The sequence below is a fragment of the Falco rusticolus genome, chromosome 8 (assembly GCF_015220075.1).
Source record: "Falco rusticolus isolate bFalRus1 chromosome 8, bFalRus1.pri, whole genome shotgun sequence".
NCBI classification, from domain to species: domain Eukaryota; kingdom Metazoa; phylum Chordata; class Aves; order Falconiformes; family Falconidae; genus Falco; species Falco rusticolus.
Genome location: NC_051194.1, coordinates 44,214,810 through 44,241,401, shown reverse-complemented (window position 1 = coordinate 44,241,401; position 26,592 = coordinate 44,214,810). Strand labels below are relative to the sequence as shown.

The 26,592-nt window shown below is 36.3% G+C and overlaps 1 protein-coding gene across 1 annotated transcript in view; it reads right to left on the bottom strand.

Moving 5' to 3' along the window:
- UBR3 (ubiquitin protein ligase E3 component n-recognin 3) overlaps positions 1-26,592 on the bottom strand; it is a 115,990-nt gene that overhangs the window by 16,621 nt on the left and 72,777 nt on the right. The window contains 5 exon segments of the mRNA XM_037397335.1: positions 75-175; positions 7,993-8,098; positions 18,622-18,707; positions 24,288-24,424; positions 25,252-25,452. Of these exon segments, the coding sequence (XP_037253232.1) occupies positions 75-175; positions 7,993-8,098; positions 18,622-18,707; positions 24,288-24,424; positions 25,252-25,452 (631 nt within the window).

The following is a 26,592-nucleotide window of genomic DNA, read 5'->3' as shown; positions in this document are numbered from 1 at the left end:
TACTATCCTGGAAGTCACCATAAATACAGCCTCATATACATACTCATCTAAATATACATACTTTTGTAACTTACCTTTGTGCAATGGTTGAGGCATTGTTAAAATCTGGATAAGCAAAAGGGATGAGACATCTCTGTAAAGCACAGGAACTTCTGGCAGCTCTTCACTTATCAGCCTACAAAGAAAACCCAAAGAAAATCACTTCTGATACTATAAACCCATTTTTCTTTTTCATATTTTATTTTGCATTTTATTTTAAATAGTATTACATTTGATATCAAGCTTACGGAAACCAAATACCTAACAATTCACTAACTGATCTTGATTTTAAAACCATTTAATGTTACTAATAGATTGTAATAACTCATGAGGAATTTACCACTTGGGTATCTCATTCTTGTTAATTTTAAAACTTTCCAAAACTGCCTGAACAAGTTAATTTCTATGTACAGACTCAAGGAACATTCAGCATTTCACTTTCAGAACTTATGTTCTAAAGTAATAAAATATACTGCATAGTAACATAATAATTTAATTGGTTTTCAAAGCACGGCATTTCACAATTATCCATATATCCACGCTGTAACAACGGATCCTCAAATTACATTGATGTTACAAGGATTGCTCCTGTTGGAAAACACTGAGACTTTAGAAAAGGTATTGCTTTCTTTTACGTAAGGAAATGCTGACTGAAGCAGCCATCACAGGTGGGATTATGCAATTTTATACAGTCTTTATTAAAACCCCCTTATAGCTAGAGGGACAGCAAATAAGCACATCAAGATACTGCAAGCTTTTGAACCACTCAGATTCACTGAATGACATAACAGCATCTTGTAGTCTTAAAAGCATAAAATGTTTGCAGATAGGAGGTAGTATTTTTCTAGCTTTGTACAGCAGTATCCAACAATACTCCAACCAACAGTATTATGTAGGTTCAACAGCAGAGTCCAAATGGTGGGAAAAAAAATAATAATTCCCCTCTTTAATTGATTGGGAGCCTGAAGGAGATCTCAAGCAGGAGCAGGCCTGTACAATGCAATATGCATCATCCATTGTCACCTTTCCCCTTCTGCAACACACACAAAAGAAAGTGCTGTTTGGGTTCTTATTCCCATTCGCAAACAGCGGTGGCACTAGCTGGCTGAATGCCAACGGAGTAACCAAGGCAGAGCTGTACGTTTGCAATACTTATCTGCACTACAGGAGCGTATTGTGAAGTCTACTCTAATGACCCTGGATCTCCCACGGAAAACAGAGTCCTCAACAGATGTGAATCTTGCAAAGGAAAGCATCGCACATTACCGACCTCCCTTCAATTGCCGTGTGATTGAAATGCTGTCCTTCGGGAAGGGCATTTTCTTTCTATCGCTCCTTAGGCTTTTTAATCCTTTTATCTTCCTCTTCTGTCATTCTTATCACTGGTCAGAAACCACAGGAAAACCAGTTTTCCCTCCCCTGGTAGGAGCTTCCCTTACTTAGGGCAGCTATAGGCCTCTATGCCATGTGGCACGTCACTGGGCCCTCCAAAAAAAACCTATCTGAGAATGTCAGAAATCAAAATACATCCACCTGCTACAGTTTCACAGATAGCTTCGTGTTTTATTCCAGCAACCTTAACTGTCCTGCAGGCAAACCACAACCGATGAAGTGTACTGAAGATAGCTGTACTGAAAACATACATATACCCATATTAAGATCTACCCCCAAAAGCAGAGCCTCGCTCTCCTCCTTTCGGTCGTTCTGCAAGATACTGTAGACCGTAGAGTTTCCCAGTGAGGCTTAAGCCCTGCAGCAGTGCCCAAGTTTCTGTATGGACAGAATCAGATTGAGGAAAGAAACATACAAACAAGACATTTAAACCTTCTGTCTCAGCTCTGCCCTCTCAGAGCACAGCTGGTAAACTGTTGTTGGATCCAAAAAAGCACCAAACTCTGATCCAACTCAGCTGGCACTGGCTACTCCATGTGCTTAGCTGACACCTCTGTGAGGGCACCAGCTCCCCTTGGTGCCATCTATCACATGCACAACAGACAAACCGAGCTCCTGCTGACCACATACTGGAAAAGGCTGTCCACATGTGGTGGGATGTGGACGCATGCAAAAGATCCTACAGTACCTTTTAATAAATTTGGGGATACGACCAATTTGTCACTTCTGAGGCATGTAAACAGGATGCTCCTGTTGGAAGGAGACCTCTACATAGTTACTGACCTAATGAATTAACTCAAGACTTCTTTCTACAAAAGGAGGAGTCATCTGTGATAGGAATTTTAACAGGCAGAAGAGTCACATAAAAGGAGGATTAAAAACACTTTTGGTCATACAGTTGACTGGTCTTACAAAATGAAGTCACAGAAAACATGGTCTAACTGGTCCTTTTGAATTTAATGAACCCTGTCAGCTAAAGAATAAACATTATCCATAACACCTTTTGCTATCATCAATCATTTAATAAAATGATTGTTTTTAAACACTGTAACATACATAAATATACATATTTATATATGGGAGTCTCCTACAAATATACTAGAAATCAGTGTATTTAATTCTAAAGATGACAATGAGGGCAAAAATTTGTATTACACTACCAAGTCTCATTTTCAAAATTATACAGGCAATGAAGACGCAAATCACACTAAGTCTCTAATTCTACTCTTATCTACTGCTAGTTCTATTTTATGATCCATGACAGTGAGTTTTAAAATAACCCTCATTATGTAATGACTTTAAACCCATGGACATCTCTTAAATTACTTCTCACCTTGCATTTTTAATTTCTATATAAATTTTGGGGAAAAAATAATGTAGAATACCATTAAGACAGAAAAAAACCCCAACAAACTCCCTCTGGTCACATTTAGTTGAACACCTCTTTCTGACAGGGGTATCGACATCAATATTATTTAACAGTCATGTAACAATTAGGTCAAATACCAGTTCTGACAAAATTAGGAAATAGTCTTATATATACAGAATACCGCGATTGACTGGCAACATCACAAACAAATTAACTCCTTTTCACATGCAGGACCAACTGAATTATTCATCTAAGTTACTCATTTCATATGAACTGGAGAAGTAAAGCCATATTAAATGTCAGGGTTTTAGATAAGCTGCACCCGTTTATGTCAAGTGCTGCAGCGTATGAAACACTTCAAAACTGCTCTGTCATTTGTTAAGAGCCTGAGCAACTTCTTCATTATGACACTGAAACTGGATTTATAAAATGTGTTCAGAAATGTGTTTTATGGAAATTGTGCATCCTGTTAATCCCTGATGTGTATGTGAAAATTTGAAAAGACCGACTTTACAAAAAATTGTGCCACAGAAGCACTGAATAAAAGGAAAGCAAGTATAATTGCAGATGGGACCAAAGTAATATAAAATAATCCAATTGCATTATAGTTGTATTCTGTATCCATTAAAAAAATGGGAGGGAGAGGGGGAAATAAACTCCACAGTGCAATACAAACACGTACAAAAATGAAAAATGCATTGCTTGACTTTCTCTACAGAACTGACCTCTCCTCCAGTCCAAGGTAATCGGGCTGCACCTCTCTCTGTGCCAATACCAGAGCTGTCCGTCAGCTGACAGCTGAGCAGCTCTGCCTCTGTATTCTGCATCCTCCTCCTAATAGAGGTTACACAGGAATCACCTCTTTAGGAATGGATACAGAGGAACAGAAAATTCTGTTCTACTCTTAAACAAGCAGCACTTGTTTATGGCCTTTCCTTATATATATGCTCCCCTTTCCCTCTCGTCTCAGCTACGGACACTTAAAATTTTTGTTTGATGCTAACTCCAACTGATTAATAAAGTTAGAAATTCAATAAATAAATTGGAAATTTTGAGCCTCACACCTCTTCGAACTGTCAGATACAGAAAACCTGAGACAACAAGGATATGGATACAGCTAAACAAAGGCTTAATCAGCTAGGGCAAATTTATACTCTCTTCAGAATTTGCAGGATAAGAAATACAGCCCACAAATCCCAGCCTGCAGAAAGGTCAGGGTAATACACAGCTTCTGACGTTCATGACAAGAAAGCAGAATTCTATTTATTCTGGCTACACTCTAGAATGTAATCACAATTTCGTATTTTCTCTTCATTGTGTCACAGCAGATTTTACAGCAGGCCAGTTTTTCTTGTTATAGAACACAGGATTTCACTGACAGTACTGACATTAGGCATCTCCCATTCTCCCTTTCTCCGCGGTGCCCCCAGCGCTCCCCTTGTCACCCGTTCCTACACTTATTCAAATTATCCATATTTTTAGAAAGGTTTAGTTGCTTGACTTTGTTAATGATGCAGGCTGCCCAAGTGACACCAGCACAGCTGAAGAAGATGGTGAGCTACAGTAAAGGGGAGGGAAGAAACAGCCAAGAGCAAGTATTCCTGAAGCTGGCATTACTGTCAAAACCCCTGTATAGTAACATATGTCCTGAGACACTGGGCTTTCTGGCAGAATTTGTGTGTTTATTGAATAGATCACGTAAGTTCTGTTGCGGCATGTGAATGTATATACCACCTCTTGCACAAACCTTAACTAAGTCCCATTGTCCCACCATCCTACTTTCTGTCTGCCTTGGAGTATCTTCATAAGAACTGTTTTATTTTTCCTATTTCACAACAGGTTCTGTAATGGAGATGGGACTTAAGAGGTTCCCACATACCGTTGCTCATTCCCACCCCTGCATTGCAATTTGCTGCCCCAGTATGACACTACAAACAATCACCAAAGTGATCTAACTTAGAACAAAATATCAGCAAAACACTGTACTAAAAATAACCCAGTATATTTCAGCATTTCAGTTTATCATGCAGCTCCCCCCTGAACAAATGCTTCTACTGCAAAGATCCTTAATGCTTTGCCAAATCGCTCTTTGCTGACACTTTCTGTCTGTCAAAACCGACACAAATATTTCAGCCTTCGTAGAGATGTAAATTCACAAAAATGTATACCCTTTTATTTCAGGTTTACTGTTCCTGAAACTCTGGCTACTTGGGCTAGTCCATTAAATTCACATCTGGGTTTAGTAATTATTGTCTCCAGCTGCTCCTTCTCTGCCCCCTGCCAGAAGCTATTATTCCCCACTTACATCACAATAATTGTTTATTTGATCACCATTGAAACCAGATCTGTCCCTAGTAGAACAATTTGCTTAAGCACAGCCTGTGGGACCAAGAGTATATTAAATGTGACAATATGAACTGGATAGGAGAAAGAACCCACTACACCATTCACAGTTCATCAGACTTAGCTTTACCTCCCCATCCCCGTCCCCCCCGTCCCCCCCCACTTTCAAACAGTTCACATTATTTAGGTCCTTTCTGATAAGGTATCTTCTTGCTCAGAATCTCTCTATTTCTATTTTACCTTGGTGTGACTGCATGAGCTCCTTCATACCTTTCCTCTCAGCTGCTGTTTTCAACTACGGAGCAATCTAGGTACTGTTGTAGAAGATGACACCGAGCAAAAGCAAGGGCTTTGGAAGCATAGTAGAGCAATTCTGTGAGAGTTTTTACAAATTACTTTGATCAGTCCTCCCAGACACATGAAATCTAAGGCATGATTTATAAATAATGATAGCTGGGTTGTGGAAAACCAAGTTAAATATTGTGAGCTCTGTATCTGGCTATTTAAATATACATAAATATTTACAATTAAAACTAAAGTAACTACAATTAAATAAGGGAGAAAAGATAATGCAATGGCACTTCCATTCCACAGGCTTTTTTTGTTTGTTTGTGGGGTTTTTTTTAGATTTGGAAATTATCTTTTTAAATAAATAAGAGATGCACTAACTTCTCTGCAAAATTGCTTTCAACTGAAAGAAAAATTTTAAGTAAAAATTAAATAGAAGATTATAACCTATTAAAGTTATTTGCTCCTATAACTTTCCTGATGCTAAATTGTTTGGAATCACAGTAATATAGTCAGATAATACAGAACTCTCCTCTCACTGACTTTTTTTTTCCCTACAAGTCTTTGCTTAGTGTCTCATGTGCCAGTCAGGGTGATGATTTAGATTACTTGGTTAGCTTCAAAATGGCAGAATGCTATTCATGTCTAATATCTGCAACGGTTCTTTCTCCACCACCCTATTAATCTTCTTCTCTACAGCAGTGTGCCACTTTCTAATTGCTCTGAGCACTCTTTCCTGTACCTGAAAAAAATGGCTATTCTGGATTTCTCAAAAGGCTATGTGACTCTAAGTGTGGAATTAGGTCATACACACCAATTTTATGAATTCCATCTTCAAGTAAAACTGCTACTTCAAATTTATAAAATATAATTATGGATATCCATCTTATGCTCTGATTTACACATCAAAAACATGTCCCCAAGTTGCCTCCTCTGCTGTTTTCCGGGGCCTGCAAACTAAGGTAGAAAAAATGTTCCAAGAAGTGAGCAAAAACATTTCAGCTTGATTGCATTTGTGCATCTCACAGTAAACTACTTCATGGCAAAATGGATGGTCTCTCAGTAACAGCTTCCTAAATTATTTAGGACTTAGTGCCAAATCAGTATCAGCAAGGAGGTCTACCAAGAAATCTTGAAAACCAGTGCAGAAAGCAAGAGAGCTGCTCAAATGCATTTCCAACATGCGACACCTCCTGCAGAGCAAGACAGTGCCATTACTATCCAAGTGATTCAAAATACTGCCTAATGAAATCTAACTTGCAGCAATCTAACCTTGGTATGACCAATGCATGATGAATTCCATCAAGTCCATAAAGGCGAAAAAAAGATGCACGTGCAGAAAAAGCAGCCCCTCTGTTCATAGCTGCTTCCAAAGCCAGCAAGCGTTTCAAATACCAAAACGAGAAGTACACGATCAGACCCACAGCCATTCTGACTGTCAACAGCCTATCAACATGATCTTAATTTTGCCCGGTATGACTCAATCAACCATACACCACATTTATTAACTTTGTTCCACTGCTCCATCTAGGTCAGGGAAGAATCACATGAAAACAGACTCTCAAAGCAGTTTGAATGCAAGCCAAATAACACAGGTTTTCAGGTTATAAAACTCTTAATGCTGTGTTCTGCTAATGGTTTATAAACTAATCTGTTAATCTAGTTTAATTTTGGCAATAATCTAACATTCATTGCAAAAAGAGATCTGGGTCCAAACGGACAAACACTAAAATCTCAAACTAGAAGCAAACATAATTGTTTCAATAATTTTTCCTGATGTGCAGATTAGGATTGTGGCATCACTATTTTAGATCAGTTTCTGAAATCCTACGATGCTTTTCACCTCAGGCTCCTAGAAACACACTGACAAATACACAGCTGGACAGGGACTAAAAAGACAGTCTTATTGCAAGCTACAAAGTGGAGACCTTAGCTGTGAGGAAGATGCTCGGGGTGTCGAGAGAGAAAAAGAAATAAATTACTGTTTTCCTCTTATGAGGAAAAATAATCATCTGGTTTTAGGCAAGAAACCTTTCAGATTCTGCCTTGATGGTGAGAAGAAAAGTGAAAAATCTTAAATCAAATAGGGAAATGAGTCCTTGTGGAACACAGATACACATCTCCATTTATTATATTGTTAATCCTTGGATTTTTTGCTTAAAATAGAATTATTTCTCCCATATACTAGGCCTAATTATGTTGTCTCTAACAGCTATTAGTCATTGCCCAACTTTATATAAATGATTTATGAACTTAATCCTGATGTAAATTTTGTCTAGCATCCACACCAAGAACAGCATCGCACCTATCATCCACTTACTCAATGCTATTAAATTTGCATGTGCTTAAGCTTGCAAGTGGTGTTTGTAAGATGTCCGATTTTATGTAAAAGAAATTTGAAAATTTATTTTTACAAATAGATACATAAAATATTTAGATGGTAAGTTCATCAGCCTACCTCACAGAGAATTTAAATTAAGACAGCAAGTTACTCAAAGCCCCTCTGTAGGGATGTCTCTGGCACAAGGCAAAATTGGTATCTGGTAAATAAAAATACTTGCTCTGAATTCTTATCCTGCATCGGCTGGGTTAGTTTTCTCCAGGGATTGTATGCAGAATCTATACTGTAGAGGCGCATGTGCATGGCCAACACGTGGAACAGCTGATCTGAAAGGTGAAGATAAGATTCGTGATTAGTATATACAGTAATTTGCAGTATTTTACATTAAGTTACTGTCATTTATTTTACAAGATTCTGAAAAGTCTGTCATCTCATTCCACATAAGCTGGCACCCTAACAAGCATATTTAATACATTTTTTTTTTTTAAAAAAAAAAGGTTTTGAAGAGAAGTAAGATTTCAATAGAAGGCAGAGAACATATACGTGTATACAAAAAAAAATAATTTTTTTCTCTCCTGAAATTGTGAAACAGAGAAAGGCTGTTTAGAAAGCTTCGACCAGATCTCAGTTGTTTCAGTGCTCATAAAACACCTGCTCCATGCACTTAAGTTATAGGGTTTTTTAAAAAACTCCCATTTCATATGCTGTTATGTTGATAAGGTTCCATGCTCACTTCACTTCCCTCTCTAGTTTATGCCAGAAGCCGTGATTTCCTAAATATCTCTTCTAAACAGAGACTGGTAATGCTTTTAACACACAGCTTTTATTCCTCTCTCTCACAAGTAAGTTCTGTGCACAACACTTGAAATTAATCTGACGTTTCCAGAAATTCTGTCTTACAGTGGGATCACTTCAGCTCTTCATCCTTAAAAAGTTATTACTCCTTCTGTCTTCATTAGGTTATTTTGCAGGTAAATTTTGGAAGAGAAAAACACACCCAAACTTCTGACCACACCACAATGACACTGAAGCAGCAACAGTCTTTATAATGGCAGAGATTTGTCTATACAACCTGTAGGCAAAGTTTCCTGACATTCATCAATTCAAAACCTTCTGTACATCCACTGTATCAAAAATATCATTTGCAAAAGACTTCTAGAACCTTTTGAGCAAAGGATGTTTTTTTTTTTTAATTCATGCAGATAACTGCAGCATCATACTAAAATGCAGTTTTAGTGTCTCTAAGAATCACACAATCAACACAAATAAAGGCAACAGATAAACCTTTCTCCTCTTAAGCGAGCCAAGAAGGCAGGCAGCATCTACACTGACAGCATTTTTAGAGAGGTATGCACAGAATCACAGAATGGTTGGGGTTGGAAGGGACCTCTAAAGGTCATCTGGTCCAACCCCCTGCAATGAGCAGGGACACCTTCCACTAGATCAGGGACTACCAGAGACTCAGACTGCACCTCTCTTTCTTTTATAATACAGTTCCAGTTTGGGAAAAGCGCATCTCTTTTTATCTTCATAGATTTATACCAAATCATATTTTTAAATATTATTTCCTATGATTTTCCTCACTTTTTTCCTCCTGTCACACTCTATCGCGCTATTTGCTGCCATGTTTGCTTCTCCTGTTCAATTTTCTGGGGTCCTGCTTCCTTCCTCCCTTTCATTTTAACTTTTTCCTTTAATATCTCACCATCATCTTCCCTCCCCACCTTTTATTCTTTCAGTTGATCCCTTTGCCTCCTACTCTCTTAAATCTCTCTCCCTTTTCTCTACAACCCACTTCCTCAACCTACACGCTCACTCACAGGTCCTCTTTTTAAAGTAGAAATAGCAGCTATTAATTTATTTTCCATAAATAGACAATTACTCAGAGGTATGCAATGGCCAAAAAAGTCGCATGATGAAGTCAGCTGACTGCCAGAGCCTGAGGGCTGTAATTAGCTCCCGGGGTTTGTAAAATAATTGGAGATGTAGATGGCTTTGGAATTGATTGCTGTCACCTGCTTTCTGAATAAAAACAGTCAATGAGGACAAAATAAGTTGTCTTTTCTCCTGGCAAGAGATTCTAGCAAAACACTGCTTTGCTGGCAAACATAAACCCGCTGAAAATATACTAATATTCCATCAAAATAATAAAAAAAACCAGTATGCTTTTATTTGGAATGAAACCCATGAAAAGTATCTGTTCCTTCCCTCTTGCCTCTCCCCTACTAAAAGGAATGTCAATTTTTTTCCTGAACTGGTCCTTGCCTCAAAGAGCAATGGGCAACTGTGCAAAACCCCCCCGGCAAAATAACCTAGGATAATTAATTAACCCTCAGTTCCTTTAACAGCAATTTTCCAGAGCTTTTACCACTGCAAAATCAAGCAGGCAAGCATCAAATCCAAGCACTGGAGAACTTATTTGCAATCTCCAAATGTGTAACATTTATGGAATCAAGATGCATTCTAACATCGACTGAATCTGAACAGAAAAATTAAGTTTAGCAGTCTTGTAAGACAGTATTTTGTTTGTGTTTAAGGCGGCTATTGTTCCTTTGCAAGAAAATGTGTTTAGCACATAAATGTAAAGCTAGGAAGTAGGTGATAAGATACAGTTACAATGACCTTTTATGAACTGATTTTTATGAACCGATTTAAAAATCCTAAGCTACTCCAAGGCAACGTGGCAGAGCTGGGGCACCCAAGGGCTAACAGCGTCCCTGCATGGGGCTGCCACCCACCGAGCCACTAACACAGGCTTCCCACTTCTCTGGTGCTTCCATACTCGCAGTTCTGAGAAGATCTCTAACAATCAGCAACAACTACGGACTAGCCAGAGGAAGATATAGAGGTTTATTTCTTCACAAACACTTTTCTGTTTGACATCACTTGGACTCCAGTTCTTTTACTTCAAATTTACTACGATTATGGATCATTGGAGAAAGTCAAGGAAAACACCAGAGTACAGAAAATCTAGAACTGGCAACTCTTTTGTGCGTTGTGCTTGGTGTTTCACCACATTCTTATGCTTGAGGACTGGCAGAAATCTGCCTTGGGCCAAACGAATACCAGAGGCTTTTCCCCCCTGTATTTGTGTGAACGCATCATTCCAAAACGTAAACACAAAAATACAGAATATCCTCCCACTTTCTTACATCCTACTTAGAAGCTTTAAAATACAATTATTTTTTTTTTTTTTAGCGAGTAGCAGCAAAACATTAACATGACAACAGCCCACAAAACCCACCCTGGCTAGCCTTGCCAAGAAGGGAAGGGCAGGCTAAGGGCAGGCTGTAATCCCAGCCCGCACCCCAAACCCCTCCACCGTTCACAGTGTATCTTACGGTCAACTCTCTCCAGGACTGCCCATCTTTGTAAGTGGGAAAGACGGGATCTCAGAGTCTCAAAAATAACATTCTCAACAAAATCTGGTAGAAGAATATTGATTTTAGGAAGTACAGCAGTAACAAAATTACAGGATGATAATTATGAAGTCACAACAAAATGAGAACTACAGGTTTACTGATAACATATGAGAAGTACACAGTGGAAAAAATTAGAATATGGTCCTCCTCTCCTAATAACTTCCTCATATTTGAGATTGGCTGCATCCACTTTAACTGAATATAAAAATCACAGAATTTGAATACACAATGTAACTGATTGCTGCAAACCATCAGGGATGTGGCAGGATTCCATGATCTAGACATTTAAGCAGGTGAGATTGCTACTGTTTTTAAAACATGTCCATATGACCCAAATATTACCTACGTTGAAGCAGTGCTGTCTCGATTCTTCCAACTTACTTAAGCGGTCTTTGTTTTCACAGAACACACATAAAGCTTATGTAAAACACTTAACAGAATCATCTAGATTAGCTGTTAGACATTAGCTTTATCTTTGATTCATATTAACCTTCCTAATTCCATTTCTAAGAGTTATGAAAATAAATCTATTTTTCCTTACACTGCCGCTCTTGGCACGTTCTTTTCAATGGTTACTATACCAGCTCTATTTCTCAGGGTTACCCTGTGGTGAGCGAGGAGCAACCGACTCAGTTAGAATCAGTACTTTCAAAAGAGCAGCTCAAAGGATAAGACCCTGTTTTTCCACTGGGACTGAAGCTGGAAAAGGAAGTGTTCTCATGCTGCTCCTCTCATAAAACCCAAAGATAATGGGTATTTTGTTTACATATCCACACTGCTTGCACTAGCACCTGGCTGCTGATTCTTTATTATTTTTAGTATTAATGCACACTGATTTTGCAGATGTTGACAAAGGTCTTAAAAATGTACTGCCATGCCAAAGTACATAAAACAGGAGTCTATAAAGGTGATTTCACAGCTCTTTTCAGGTCTAGCGTGGTATGCACAGCACACAAGATGACTAAATTCAGAAAGATGAATGGATAAGGATTTGATAGATGAACAGCAGAACTTACAGGAATGCTGTACAGAACTGACAAAAAATGAGTGATTCAGGAAGTTATGTGCAGGTGTAAGTTTTGGTCTCACTAGTAATCTTGGTTTGGTCTTTGCCAAAGTGATCCCAAATTTCTACATGAGTTCTGCTGCATTTTTTTCTCTTTTCTTTTAGCTGTTCTCAACTGTACACTAAACTCTCAAATTGCCAAAGTTGAAACCAGATTTTTTCTGTTATTAATTCCACAATGTATAGCAATGTGCTGTAATAATGTCAACAAAGAAAATTAAGGAATTAGCTGACTGTTTTGCTTGCAAAAGCCTAGATGTTTATTCCTGTCTCATATTGACGTTTTAAAAGGATGCAAATAACACATGCTGCTGTCATGAAAATCTCTACTTTGCTATTTTGCAGTCTTCTCTCTTTTCATTCTGTAGTGTTCATATTTACAATGTCAAAAGATCACAAAACACAGTGACACAGCAGTTCACTGCAAGTGGAACTGAAAACATCCTTCTTTCAACTGCTGTGTGAAGATGACCAGACTAGAGACATTATGCCCTTTTTTTTCTACCAAAGTTTCCTGGGACTATCAAAAAGAACGTAGATTATAACAAAAAACACTTCATACAAGCAGATGGGTCTTGATTGTTAATAAGTAGATTGAGGATTTTTTTTTTTCTCCTTATAGAGATTTATATAGTCCACGGAGCAACTGCAAAGACCTGCTGACAGCATCTTCCCATTCATCACTGGTCCAGTAGATTAGAATCAGTGAAGAAAAAAAAAAAATTGAAGGTCAGGAAAAGCCTATTACAGCATTAATACATGAATAGATTTTACAAAATCATAAGCCTTAATTGCTGATGAAGCAGCTAATTATCCTTGACACCAAATTTGCCAGTGTATGAAATCAATTTAGCAACAGAATTTTAATGGTGTCTGTCTTTGCCTCTCCCATGCTAGGTATGAATGGCACACTGAGGTTTTTAGGAAATAGTCAGGATCAACTTTTGGTGAGAAAAACTGTTTTTTAAAGTTAGCATGAATAGATAGCACTAAAGATCTGCAGACTGCCAGCTCTTAACTAAAGAACAAAAAAACTGCAAAACCCCACAAATCCAAACCAAAAAGCCCAAACCAACCAATCACACAAACCCACTGTATCAAGGCAAAAAGCATTCCTGAAAACTATTTTTATTCTTTTTATTTTTGGTGGTTGCAGAGAGCTGAGGAAGAAACTCTGCAACCATATTCACATTAATAGATTACAGAAAGTAGCAGCTGAGCAATTCCTAAAAAAATTAAGTTTTTCTTCCTACAGGAATGAACCATACTTAGTGGTTCCAAGTATCACTGGCCATATTGATAAAATAAAGACAGCCATTACTATCAGTGGGACTGAAAAATTTGGTACAGAAGGAGCACGAAATGCCTAGAAAATGCTTCATATCAAGATGACTTTCTGTGCTCACAAAACCACTAAAAGCACTGATTAAATTGATACTAACGTCATAATCAAGACAGATGACATTGCTGAGCCATCTACGCAAACGCAAAACACAGGCTTTAAATGAACAAGAGGAGAAAACAAACAAACAAAAAAACCCAGTGGAACAATACAGCTTCTCAACAGAACCATCACAGAAATTATGAAAGTGCTGGACATTTTATTTGAGCTTACACAAGTTTTGAATATTTTGATGTATACTTGCAAATTAATGTCCTTTCCAATTAATGCAGTTGATGATGTAATGCCAGACTCTGCTATCTGTGGGAAGTGCAAGGATAAGTAGCTCCTATACAGGGAAAGTGAAGCCAGAGGACAAGGTGATAGAACATTTTTGTTCTAAAAAACCCCCTAATCCTATCCTTGTCACAAAGGGAAAAAGGGAAAAAGAAAAGAAAGCAGACAGAAAGAAACAAAAAAAGAACTATTTAAAAGTTAAAAGGAAGAAAGGACTAGATTATAAATGAATTTATAGATAACTTTTAAATTTCATGCAATTGTTCACCCACTATTGTGAGATTAACAGAGTAACAATGGCAAACACATATATACAATTTAAAGAGAGATATAAAAGTCCTCTAATTATTCAGCTTTATTAATACTGTCTTCTGAAGCTGTTCTATAAATACAAAACAATGAAAACAAAAAGCAAAACATCAGATCTCTTAAACTTTATAAAACAGAGAAATAAGACCTGTACAATTGTTATGTAACAGAATTATCCCCTAAACCCAAGGGAATTTTCAAGGCCATAGACTCTAAAACTGTAACACGGTCCTTAAAGTAGGAGTTGATTTTTAAGTAAATAGGACTCTGTTTGCATTCTTTAATTGCATACTGTTCAGTAGCACACACTCATACACACATACAAAACTTTAAACCTTAAAATGGCAATTTTACAGCCAAATTTTCTTCAATATTCTTCTCATACAGGCTCGATCACTGAAACTAACAGGTACATTAATCATTCTTAATTTTCCTTCCCAAGAGCAGCTGCCCTCATAGTACAATCTACTAACAGCTCTTGACCTATTTGTTCCCCGACGCTTGCTGCTGTAACAGCTCCCCTGGGACCATGTCGCCTGTTTTCTGCAATATCTAATCACCAAACTTTATAGTTGGTACAAGACTAATACAGAGTGGTACGCTTCATCAGAAGAGAGACACATCATTACCTCATACGTAAGAAAACCAAAAATGGGTTATATTTTAGATTACTTCTGCTGGACCTGACACGAATGACGTTTAAAAACAAGAGCAGTTTCAATACTGTGCAAGCAAGGCTAACAAAACAGCAGTCAGGTTCTAGATAGGGCCTGAGTATTTAAAATCATTCTTTCTCACTGCATAAGACAGTGAAGAAGCTGAAGGTATATTTTCAGTGCAACATTAAACACAGTATTACCCCTTGGAAAAAGAAATGAGTATGGAAAGATAATAAAATCTATTATAGAACACGTATCTAAAGAACTGCATTTTTAAAAGTCTAAATGCAAGAATATGAAAGGGGCAACGAATGAAACTCATATAATTATGTAACGGTTTAGTGAAAACAAACCTTGTTATATATGGAAAAGTAATTCCGCTCCCACTATTCATATTTAAACTTATGTCCAAGACTACATATAATACTACTAAATGAAAGCACTGTACAGGTCTGTTCTAGGAGAACCCCATTACCTTAGACTAAAAATGAGTCTCTCTTAATGTAAGATTAAATATGACTAGTTTGCTACATAACAATTTTACGGAAGTACCACCAATATGGAACACAAACAGCGTGTGAACATTTAACATCTATGTCTCCATACTTTTTAAAGCAACAACACATCAATATACATAGCACCTTTCACCTGAAAGCTTTAAAGGCTGCCCTCAATTTTTCTGAGGTGCAAGACAGATACTAAAAACACCAACATGACTGATTTAGATATAAATAAGAAAATTTACCACTACACCCAAAAGTGTGCGAAAAAGCGAGTGCATTGTTTCTAAATGCTGTCCCTAACCCTTCATCAGAAATATGCACTAGAATCCTTAAAAGTAATGCATTTGCTACAGGAAAAAGCACTACTACTACCTACAGCACACTCAAACAAAACACTGAACAGTTTAAGAAAAGAACAGAAAATTTTATCGTAAACAAACAAAATGCAATGTATTGTAAGTAGAAACAAAAAATTATCAAGAAAAGTTTTCATGTTTTTGTAAAAAATAAATCATCGACAAAATTTTCAATTATAGGAAATACTCTACCAATTTCAGATTAAGCCCTTGTGTGCTTATGAAAACAGTTGAATCATCACGGGGAAAAAAATTCTTTTCTCTAAATATATACACAATTCTGAAGACAAGGACTTAAAATGAAGTTTTCCTTACTGGGCTATTTTACTCTTTATACAGACAAGTAATGCATAATTTAATTATGGATTTGCTGCTACCAAAAATTAATGTATTTCATAAACATTTTAGATTTCGTAAACTGACAAGTATTTTTAAAAGCAATAGTTGATGCAATCTTACTTAAACCTTCTCATTAAGACAATTTCCATAATTCTCAAGTGCGAGAAGTATCTTTAACTTTCTGTAAGTTTAGTTTCAGTAATTTATTTTAATTGAATGGAAAACATTGGTTCATTTTCTGAGACATACAGAGTTAATGGCAAAATAGTAGAAATGTTGGAAAAATAGGTAAGTATGATATATGAATTTAGACAGGACTTAAAAGTTTGTCTCGTCTTGTTGAGGTAACAATACAGCATTAAGACAATTCTCCATGTATCCTTTCCAATTTTGTAATTATTCCAGAAGAAATTTCTCCAATGATTACAGTACTCTCCATGCATTTCAAGACTTGAGAAATATGTATTAAAAATCATGACTGATCTTTTCACTGGCTGTTAGAGAAAGGTATGCTTCCTTTTAAAATCAGGTCCTAAGTATGTAAGAGCCCTTCTTTAAGCAAGATGAGGTTGAAGGGATGGTGTGGTTAAGTATAAGAAAAAAATTAAATAATGTATTATACAAACCACTTAGTGTCAGCTCCCTGACTCACCAAGGCCTCAGCCTGGTGGAATGTTTTTCCTTCTTTCTTTCTTTTTTTCTTAAAAAATTTCAAAAAATCCAACTTTGAGGTAGTCCCTCCCTTGATGTCAACTGATACAGATCAAGTAGAAACAATGGAGCTACAGAGATGTACAACAGGGAAGCTGCACAGCTTCTGGTGGCTCAACCATGCTCTGCTAAGTTATAATCTTCCAGCACTTGCTAACCTTAGCTGGTGATAAAGCACCACGAGAAAAAACATTATATTTAAAAAAAACCAACCCTAAAGCTTTTAAATAGGTACACATAACACAAATTTGATACTGATATGATATCAAACATTTCACAGTGTTTTAAGATGTAATGAACCTATTTCCTTCCACTTTTATCTTAAAGAAAAAAAAAATCATACAGAAGCTAAAATCTCCTGACTTTGAAAAACTATCAATGAGATAAAAATATGACCTTACAGATTACAGGCCACTTCCCCACACACATTCTGCTACACCTTACAGTGTCAAGACTTATAAATACCTTGCACGGCTAGTAAAGCCATGTGAAAACAGGGGTACGCTCTCATAATGTGTAAAGTCATTATACATTTTTTCACTTTAAATATTTCAAATATATTTCAATTTTAAGCTGAAATCTCCACCCTAAGCTTCTCATCACGGCCTTCTGTATAGCATGTCTGTGAAATGGGCAACACATTCAGTAAGTTGCTAAAATTCAGAGAGAAAGTGTCTATCTTACTAGATGATCATACAATTAAAAATGTATCATAATCCAAGTAAAAACTATCTGTAGAGTCTTGATTTTATTAAATACTTAAAATTTGCAAACAGTAATCTAGCAATGCTCTTTTAACACACGCATTTTTCAGGTACTTTGTTCTGCTGGGAAAGGGAAGTAATGACGCTGGGGGAGACAATGTGCAGTAGGGTTTAAAACTACTTTTCACAAATCACAGCACATGAATGAAATCAATTAAACTATATTTCCTGGCAGTAACAGAAGGCTCTTATCCTAGAGAAGATGCGGACAGCATAGCACGTGGTGGGATTTCTTTAGTGACTCATGACCTCAAATAATGAGGAAAGCATTGCCCACAAATCACGTACCAAAAGGCAGAGGCAGGCCCAAGCTTTCTTTTTTTAATACTGAAACTGCTGCTACTGCTGCATGAGCTTGATTTAAACAATTATTTGTAGTAACAGCATTCCAATTTTTCCTGACAGAAGAAAATGTCCATTCCTAACAGTTTATAGTCCAGTAAATGATTAAAAGATTTTGTTAAGGAAAAAAAAAGCACTTTTGTCAACCAGAAGTGTTTTATTTGTCAAATATTAAAGGTTTCAAAACAATGAAGATTTTAGCTTCCACCAAAAAAAATTTGCAGAGTTCTACTCTCAGAGAAAGAAATAGGGAAATTAAAGACATGGGACATGGTAGCTGCAGATTTCTAAGTAGGAGACCTAGCCATAAGCTACATTAGCACTCAAAGAAACACATTTCTTTACTATTACTAGCAACAGCCAGGGTGAAACAAAAGCTTTCCTGCTTTACCCTCTACCCTCAAAGTACTTCTAGTCTTACTCATAAAAATGGGTAATTATTGAAAAATATTACATGGGTACTATGACAATTGATTTCTAAATAGATTACATTCACAACACATAAACAGCTCTAATGAATAATTTGTGCAAATTAGATTTCAAATGTTTCAAATTGCAATAAAACCCAAAGACTCATTATAGCAGAAGAAAAGGTTCTTAGAAAAAAAGTTGACATAATTTAGAAAAAGGTTAGAAAAAAGTAGACAACTTTATTCAACATTCTAATAATTTACACTGCACTTCATAACACAAAACTTACTTAAACATGACCTTTTCCCAGCTGTGCTTGCACCTCCTGAACATAAATTGCCTCCTCGATGGACCAGCTCAAGTTCCAAGTTTGTTCTGCAAGAAATACATGAATTGTATTGAATGGAACAGCATTATTCAAGCTTCTACGGACATGAAAGAGTCACCACAAACTCCCAGCGCACGCTAAACAGAAGGCTGTGAACTAATCTTTAGTGTGAGATACTGCCAAAATATGACTCAGAATAAAACAAATTTTATCAAGATATTGCCATATGTGATTTTAAGTGGTTTGTACTATATTAACCAAGTACTATATTAAGAGAGCTGCTACAGCTGTGATTGAAGAATAAAAAAAAATTAATTCTGAGGCTTTTTTCTATATGCACACACAACTCCTTGATAATAAGGGAACTTATGTACAAACCTGAAAAGACAATATACAGATTGACTAAATTTCAATCAATCAGGCATGTATAAAAAAGTGTTCTCTTTAGTGGCAGGGCTTTTGTTTTGCTTTAAACAAACAGACAGTACAAACAAATGGATATGCCATCAAGTAACTACATATGAAAACAGTCTAAATTATAATGGAAGCACTGACCTTTAGAGATAAGTTAGTTAATAAAAGCCTTGGAGGTTAATTCTGAATGAAACACTGGTATTCACTGCAGCTCATTAGTATGAAACAGGAGTTGTGTCACGAAATCTTTGCATGTCACATTGATGCTTTTTTAGTATTACTGTAATCTGATACTTGGGCACCAATTATTTAGGCCAAGTTTGATAGCTTTGTTTAATTTTGGAATTGCATGTTTCAGTACTGCATTATCTTTTACCCCCAAGACTTGGAGCAAACAATTTATGTTATGTTCTCTGAGAGCTTGTTTTAATAAGTCAACATACATTTCTGTAATTAAAACAAAGGAATGTAATTCTATTATTCTGAAATACTATTTTGCTAATTTAATCCAAACTGCAAAGCTCAGTCTAAACGTATTTTGTTCTTTAAGTAAAAATCAATTTTAGGTTCAATATAATGAGACAATACTTATTAAGATCTATTCTAGAATTTTAGGCACATCTGAAGAACACACACATATATTTAAGATGAAAATACAGGATGACTATTTTATTCAAAACAAATTATTTTTTAAGAATTTCAGCTCCATAAGCTTGAAAGAATAATACATTTTTGATATGCAGTGTTTGTTAAGATACTTTCATATGTTTTTAAAATAGTAACATTTCAGAATATTACTATCCCTAAGTTTGCAGCTTATGCCACCCATTTCTGAAGGAATGCTTTAATCCTCTCTACTCAGAAAAGGCAATTTAACATTGATAATGTGCCTGCTCAGAGCTCCATCTGGTTGCTGCTGATAAGGGCATCTGTGTGACAGGGGAATTTTCCACTCTTCAAGCGATTTGCAGTGCTCACTGAACTTCTAAAAATCTACCAGCAAGGAAGCAGGAACAGGGATTTCATATTAGTGGACAAAACAGCAACTGTAGATCAGCATGTGCTAGTTCATGATGGGAATAGAAAGGAAACCAGTATGTTTTATTTCTACAAACCATCTGATAACAAATTTGCAGAACAAAATTAATGGCAGCCTTCCATTAAAACCAAAATAATTAGGATTTAAATTAAAGCACTACCCAAGAACAACTTCCTAGATCTAGAATTTTAAACTTCCCTTTCTCCAAAGGATATGTACGGTTTTAGAAAGCAAACCACAGGGACAATTCTGAAAACACTCTTCTTGATACATATGAGGTGTTACATAGTACTTTTTGGTATATGGGATGTAAGGAGAGATTTCTGGAATTGGATACTCCATCGCACATATCATAACAACTCTCACCTCCCACACTTCTTCACTGCCCCCAGCTCTTCAAAGACAGCAGCTTATCGTTCAGCTTTCCTGGAAATGTAAGTATTAGCCTTTTCCTCTAAGACATCTCTTAGAAAATGTACCTAAACTTTGGCATAGAAGTGCACAGTAGAGACAGCATCTTCTGCGAAACCAAACACCTCTCCTTTATAAAATGTTCTACATCAGGTAGAGCCCTAGATAATTTCTGAAAGAGACTAGTGCCTCTCCTTCCTAATTCAGGCTCTCTTCTGCCTTGAGGATCCGAGTATCATCTACCTTCTACTGAAGGAAAGCAGAGCTTTCAGTGCCTATTCTCTCATCAGTGAAGGAAAACAGGGCATCTGATAGAAGAGTGGAACACAGAGTGGTGTCTGAAAGCATCCTTTGCTATCTCAGCCCTTTCAACACGAAGGGGAGAAAGAAAATCTATATGAGTGACTGTTTCCTCTATCTAGAAATCTGTGTGTCATTCAATGGAGCAACAAATTTTGTAGAACACTGGCTTTATCTTCCTCACTCACAGAAAAAAAAAAAAGAGAAGATGGATTTTGCTCAGCTGTACAGACTCCCGATTCAAAAACATCCCTACTTCATCCCTTCTTGTGGGCTTTCATTAAAGGAACGTATTGGGAGTGGTGAGGGTGACTGCCTATTTCTCAGAATTCGTATCAGGCCAGAGTAGGGGGAAGTAAAAATGTAATGCCCTTTCCAGAAAGAGAACATATTTGGATGGACCTCTTCTTCCTACTAGGACAGAAGAATAAAGTTAAGTACTACCATTTTTTCCACTTCACTTTACAAATACAACATATATATGAAAACACCCAGATACTGAGACAAAGATTGGAAGAACACAAGATTCCTATATTAGTCTGTGCATAGCTGACAGCAGGAACAAAAGCTTTGTTTACACAGCCAACAAAAGCACGAGGCCTACTGATATGCGATACAGAAACGGTCCTCGAAGATACTGTCACAACTGACAAGCATCAATGCTATGAATGTGGAGCTATTAAGATTAAAGCTAGGCACACATGATTTGTGAATGACACACTATACTAATCTCATAAATGTCAGCAAAGACAAAGAGGGATGAATATGAAAGGGGCATAAATTTAACAAGGTAAGACTGCAAGGAAAGGGGCAAGTAGCTAAGGAGCTGCTCTTCCAGCTGTGCATGCAAACCAGGGTGCCAAGACCCCGAGTGTCTCTTTTGCTAGAAAAACAGACGGGCCAGCTGTCCCACTAGGTGGTATAGAATTTGCTTGTAATTTCTCTTCTCTGCTACCAGTGACATCTGGGTAAGCAAAAGTGAAGTAAGAAAAGTGAGTTCCTGTTTTCCTGAAGCAGAAAGGATAAGCTGCAGCAAGTGGCTGCATCTTGTTTTACCAGTAGTATTCCCACTCCAGCATGCAGAAATCCACTTCAAAGCTGGCCTCCAGCTGTAAACCAGCATCTTATAGAAGACTGCAGATGATGTTGTTTTCTGATTGAAAATGGAACATGACTTATGATTAAGAGTGTTCAACTCACTTGCAAATATATGGAGTCATTAAGAATATCATTGCATTCAAATGCTTTTTTAAACAGGGACTACCTAAAATCTTGACCACTTTATCTGTACATTAGATACAGGAAGAAATGAATAAAAGCTGTAGATGGTCTTGACCAAAAACAATGAGATGTTTCATAATACGTGAAACTAGGAATGGTCCAAGATAATGTTGGTAAGGAACACAAGGATATCATTACCTCAAAAAGAATGGGATGGAAGTAAGGAACAAACAGTGTGAATTACAGGAATAATTTCCAGAAAGCAAGTTACTTCAGTCTGTAATTTGCATTGCGGATAGCCCGTTGTTTGGGTACTTAAAATTAAACAAAACATACTAAAATCATACAAAGAAAACTTTTAACAGTCTGGGAGATGACCACGTTGCTTACATATTTATTTCCATAAATACAAATTTTACGGTTGTATTAAAATGTATTTTTTAAAGTTTAATTTTTTTAACTATTTTTTTTTAACTTTAACATAGTTCTTATGCAACTATCGAGTAGTAGAAGCCTTTAAATCTGGCTTGCTGAACTGAAATGCAAAAGAAACTAACCATCTTGCAGCTGATCTGCCAGGCCCTCTCATAAGTGATCTTATGTGTTACAGTAACAATACAGAAGGCTGAATCCAACACCTGAAAACCTTCAGCCACGGATAAATGGAAATTGCTGACACCAGTCTAGCCTAACAAGAGGACGTCACAATGAGTACAGGTGGCATATCCTCATCTTAGCGGTCAGTCATGATTCCTCTCTCCAGCAGTGCAAGCAGCAATAAAATGCTGTTCTGGTTTGAGGTATTTTTAACTCTTGGAACGAAAACAAAAATCTTGGGCTTAGAGTATTAGTACAAAAATAATAAACTATAGATATATTTAAAATATGAGATATATTTAAAATATGTGTAGCTAGCATTTTAAAAATTATGTAACATTACACCCAGAAACATATTGTAACACCTTTTTTTTACCATAAATAGTATGTCAAGTTATGGTTACAAGTAATCAATCATACTTTTATATGGGAAACATGAATTTTGAGTTCTTTGTGGTTTTGGAAGGATATTAAATTGTACTGACCAAACACAACATTGCTAAAAATCTCAACATTACTTACCCTTGTATAGCATATACCACTTAAAATAACACAGAATAATCTTTTAACTTGCTATGTATCAAATTTAATTGTTCTTCTTACTCAAGGCACAGTTAAGATACTCTTAAAGAATACAGATATTTATTTTAATAGACTTATAAAATAATTTAAGATGGAAGAAAATTTTGGAGATCAGATAGTCCAATCTTCTGTCAAAAGCTGAGCCTTAGATTTGATTATCCAGTCCTGCTAAGCCAAGTTTCGAGTATTTCCAGTACTTACATACTAGACACTCAGCAACTGGAGTTTATGAAACTGCAGTAAAAAATGCTACTGGATGATACAGTTTTTATGCTTGCACTTTCTCTGCAGTCAGCACCTTCCCTGCAGGCCTCAGTAAGTCAGAGTTTAGAAATTTGCTTAATGAGTATTTGAAACTTCTTACAAACTTGTTCTTATGGGAAAACCCTGCATTACATTACATCTGAACAGATAACCATTCAGAGCACCTTAACCTTAATGGTATAAATGGAAGGAGGGACAGTTATTTTCCTGGAGACAGTGTCTGTGACACTGAGAGCTATAAAACTGGAATCAAACGTCACAGAGGAAGTGCTGGTAAGTCTTATTCACACAGAAAGAGATTCCTGGCTGCCGACATAGAAAAGGCTCCTTCTGTGAAATCCATTTAAGTAAATAAAACTAATGTCTGACAGGGAGATTAAAAACACCCTGTAATTTAAAAACTAGCAATATGGCAGTAATATAGAAATAATCTCATTCTGCTAATTAGTAGTAGAGGAGATTTGACAGTTTGGGGAAGGAAGGTAGAAAAAGAAATTCAACATAAAATTTTAACATATGGAAAGCAAATCCTTGAATAAAGAAGAAAACCAGGTGTGTAAGAAAAAATATGACCTCTAGGCTTTGTGCCGCTGCTGCATATACTAAAGATCAACTGAAGTGCACATCTTTACATCTTGCATATACCTGCATACGAAAAATCAGAAAATGCAACCTTGATGTACTAAGTACTCAAAAAGTACTTCTTGGAGAGGATGGAATTTTTTTTTTTTTAAAGAAGTAAACTATACCATTAGTGAGAAATACAAAAGAAAAAGTACAAAAAGAAAAACATACCCACCTGGCTACTGAATACATAAACAGAAAATCATTGTCAGGTGATCCAGGAGTCTTACTATAATCTGTATACTTCTTCTGTGTGGTACTTTTTATATCTTTCATTACAGATTCCATTTCTTTACTGAGATTGGTTTCAGACTATGAACAAAGATACAAAAGAAGATTATAGTTAATTTTACCTGAAGAAGTGCAGTAGCTGATCGTAAAGAGTAGCACTTTCATATTTATAAAAACACATTTGCAGGTTATGAAACAATATGCATTAAAAGCCAATATTCTGTCTCACATAACTGTTATAATATTCTGAAAGTCATTCTGATTTGTTCTGAGTATGAAAACATCACTGTTTTGTCCATTTCCTAAGTTCTCTTCCTTCCTAAGGACCTCACTGCTTGCATTATTTTAAAGTATATTTGCATTACACAAGTACATGAAAACAACACAAAGTATCTCCATCAAGACTGGAAGGTTAGCAAAATCTGAATTGTAGAATTAATTCTATTAGAAAGACCTCACGAAGCTTTGTAATACATAAGCATCTGCAAACTGCTCTTTCTGTAAAAGAAGTAATCCATACTGAAAGTGTTCTTTAACATTCTGTAAATAGCTTCCAGTTACAAGGATATTGGTGGTTTTACATTGTAAATAAATTATAAATGAATTTTATATTACGTTACTCTATGCAAATTACTATGGAGAGAAGTGACAATGTACTCCATAAAAAGTTATATAAATCACATTTTGTCATAGATTTTTAATTGTTTATTAGTAGGTAATGCAGTAAGTGCTGTAAATATTTTAAATCTCTTGATACTAAAAAAAAAAAAAAAAAAAGTATGCTGTTTTCCATGTCAGAAGAAAATGAAGTTTCCCAGGTTCTAAGAGCTCAGAAATGCAACATAAAGTAAAAACTGACAGGTAGTGGCAAATTAACAAGGATCTTTCTGCCTTACACTGATGCTTACTGGGAAAGTTCCCAGCTGTTCTTGAAGATCTTCCACCTCTTGTACAAGATCTCGCATACACTTGTTACTATGACTTTGCCAAAGGCTTCTTTCCACGTTGTTTCCAGGATAACAAGGAAGAACACTGTTAGCAAATTGCCTACAGAGGGGACAGGTAAATTCTCCTTTGTCCACTGAAAAACCCTGGAGGACCTGGTCATTCTAAAAGAAAATAAAGAAGATGTAGCTGAAATTTGCAAAAGATTATAATTTTTTAGTTTGACATTTTGGATATAGCTAAAGAACTAAGTCTAAAAAAAAAACTGTAAAGAAAGAATAATTGGAATAGCTCCCCATTTTAGTGAAAAAGATCTTAACTACTAGAGACTGTCTTACAGTCCTACAACTCAATAAATTTTCCTAATTTTTAGTACTCCTCATGTCCCCATCATGAACTAGAAATACCTCAACAGGCTATTTTGAACATTTCACATGTGTTGTCTCTTTCTAGCAATTCCCATGAAGTTTGATACTCCCTTGATAAGATTTTTTAATTTATCAAAAGGCAGCTTATTTTCAACCATGAGAAATATTTGAAGATACTTCTCAGTACAGGCTGAAAAAAACTAGTCAAGTAGCCGTTGCAAGGCAGCATGACAAAAACACTATTTCATCTTTATCATGAAGGTTCAAAACATGGACACAGAAGTATATGTTTGGGAAGTGAGGACATCTCCCAGGTACTCCTGTTTCTGGCAAGCAACCTTGCTTCAGCTTTGTGAATTGCCTCAACAGTTTCCCACTCCTGCGAGAACTGCTAAGTTAATAGTCACTATAACTTAAACTCTAGGCAATCAGCCCAGAATGCTGAGGCTTTTACATACCTTTCTGGGATGTTGATCTCTGATTGTTTTATGTACCAATAAATGTTTCATTCCAGATGAATATAAGTCTACACAATTTATTCTGTTACCAAGAATGCTCAGAAATAGTCAAAATTATTATGCACTCATCTAGGTAGTAGTAATACACGCTAGGATCAAAAGTTCACTTAAATAATCTAGAAAGAATACAATGAGATGGAGTAACAGTTTGAGTTTAAGAGAGAATCCACCAGAAAAGAGACTTCAGCATCTTTATGATGCAAAAGATTACTTTTCCAAAATTCTGTAAAAAGAGATTCTACCATGAAAGCCCAGATTTTACTTAATTATCTTGATGACACAATTACCCCTGAAAGCATCTTTACAGTCATATGGAAAAGAACAATCAATCATGGGATCCAATAAAGGTGGCACACTTTCCCATTTCTCTAAAGTTAAGTTTCACAGTATGACCAATGCTGATACTCAAAATACAAAG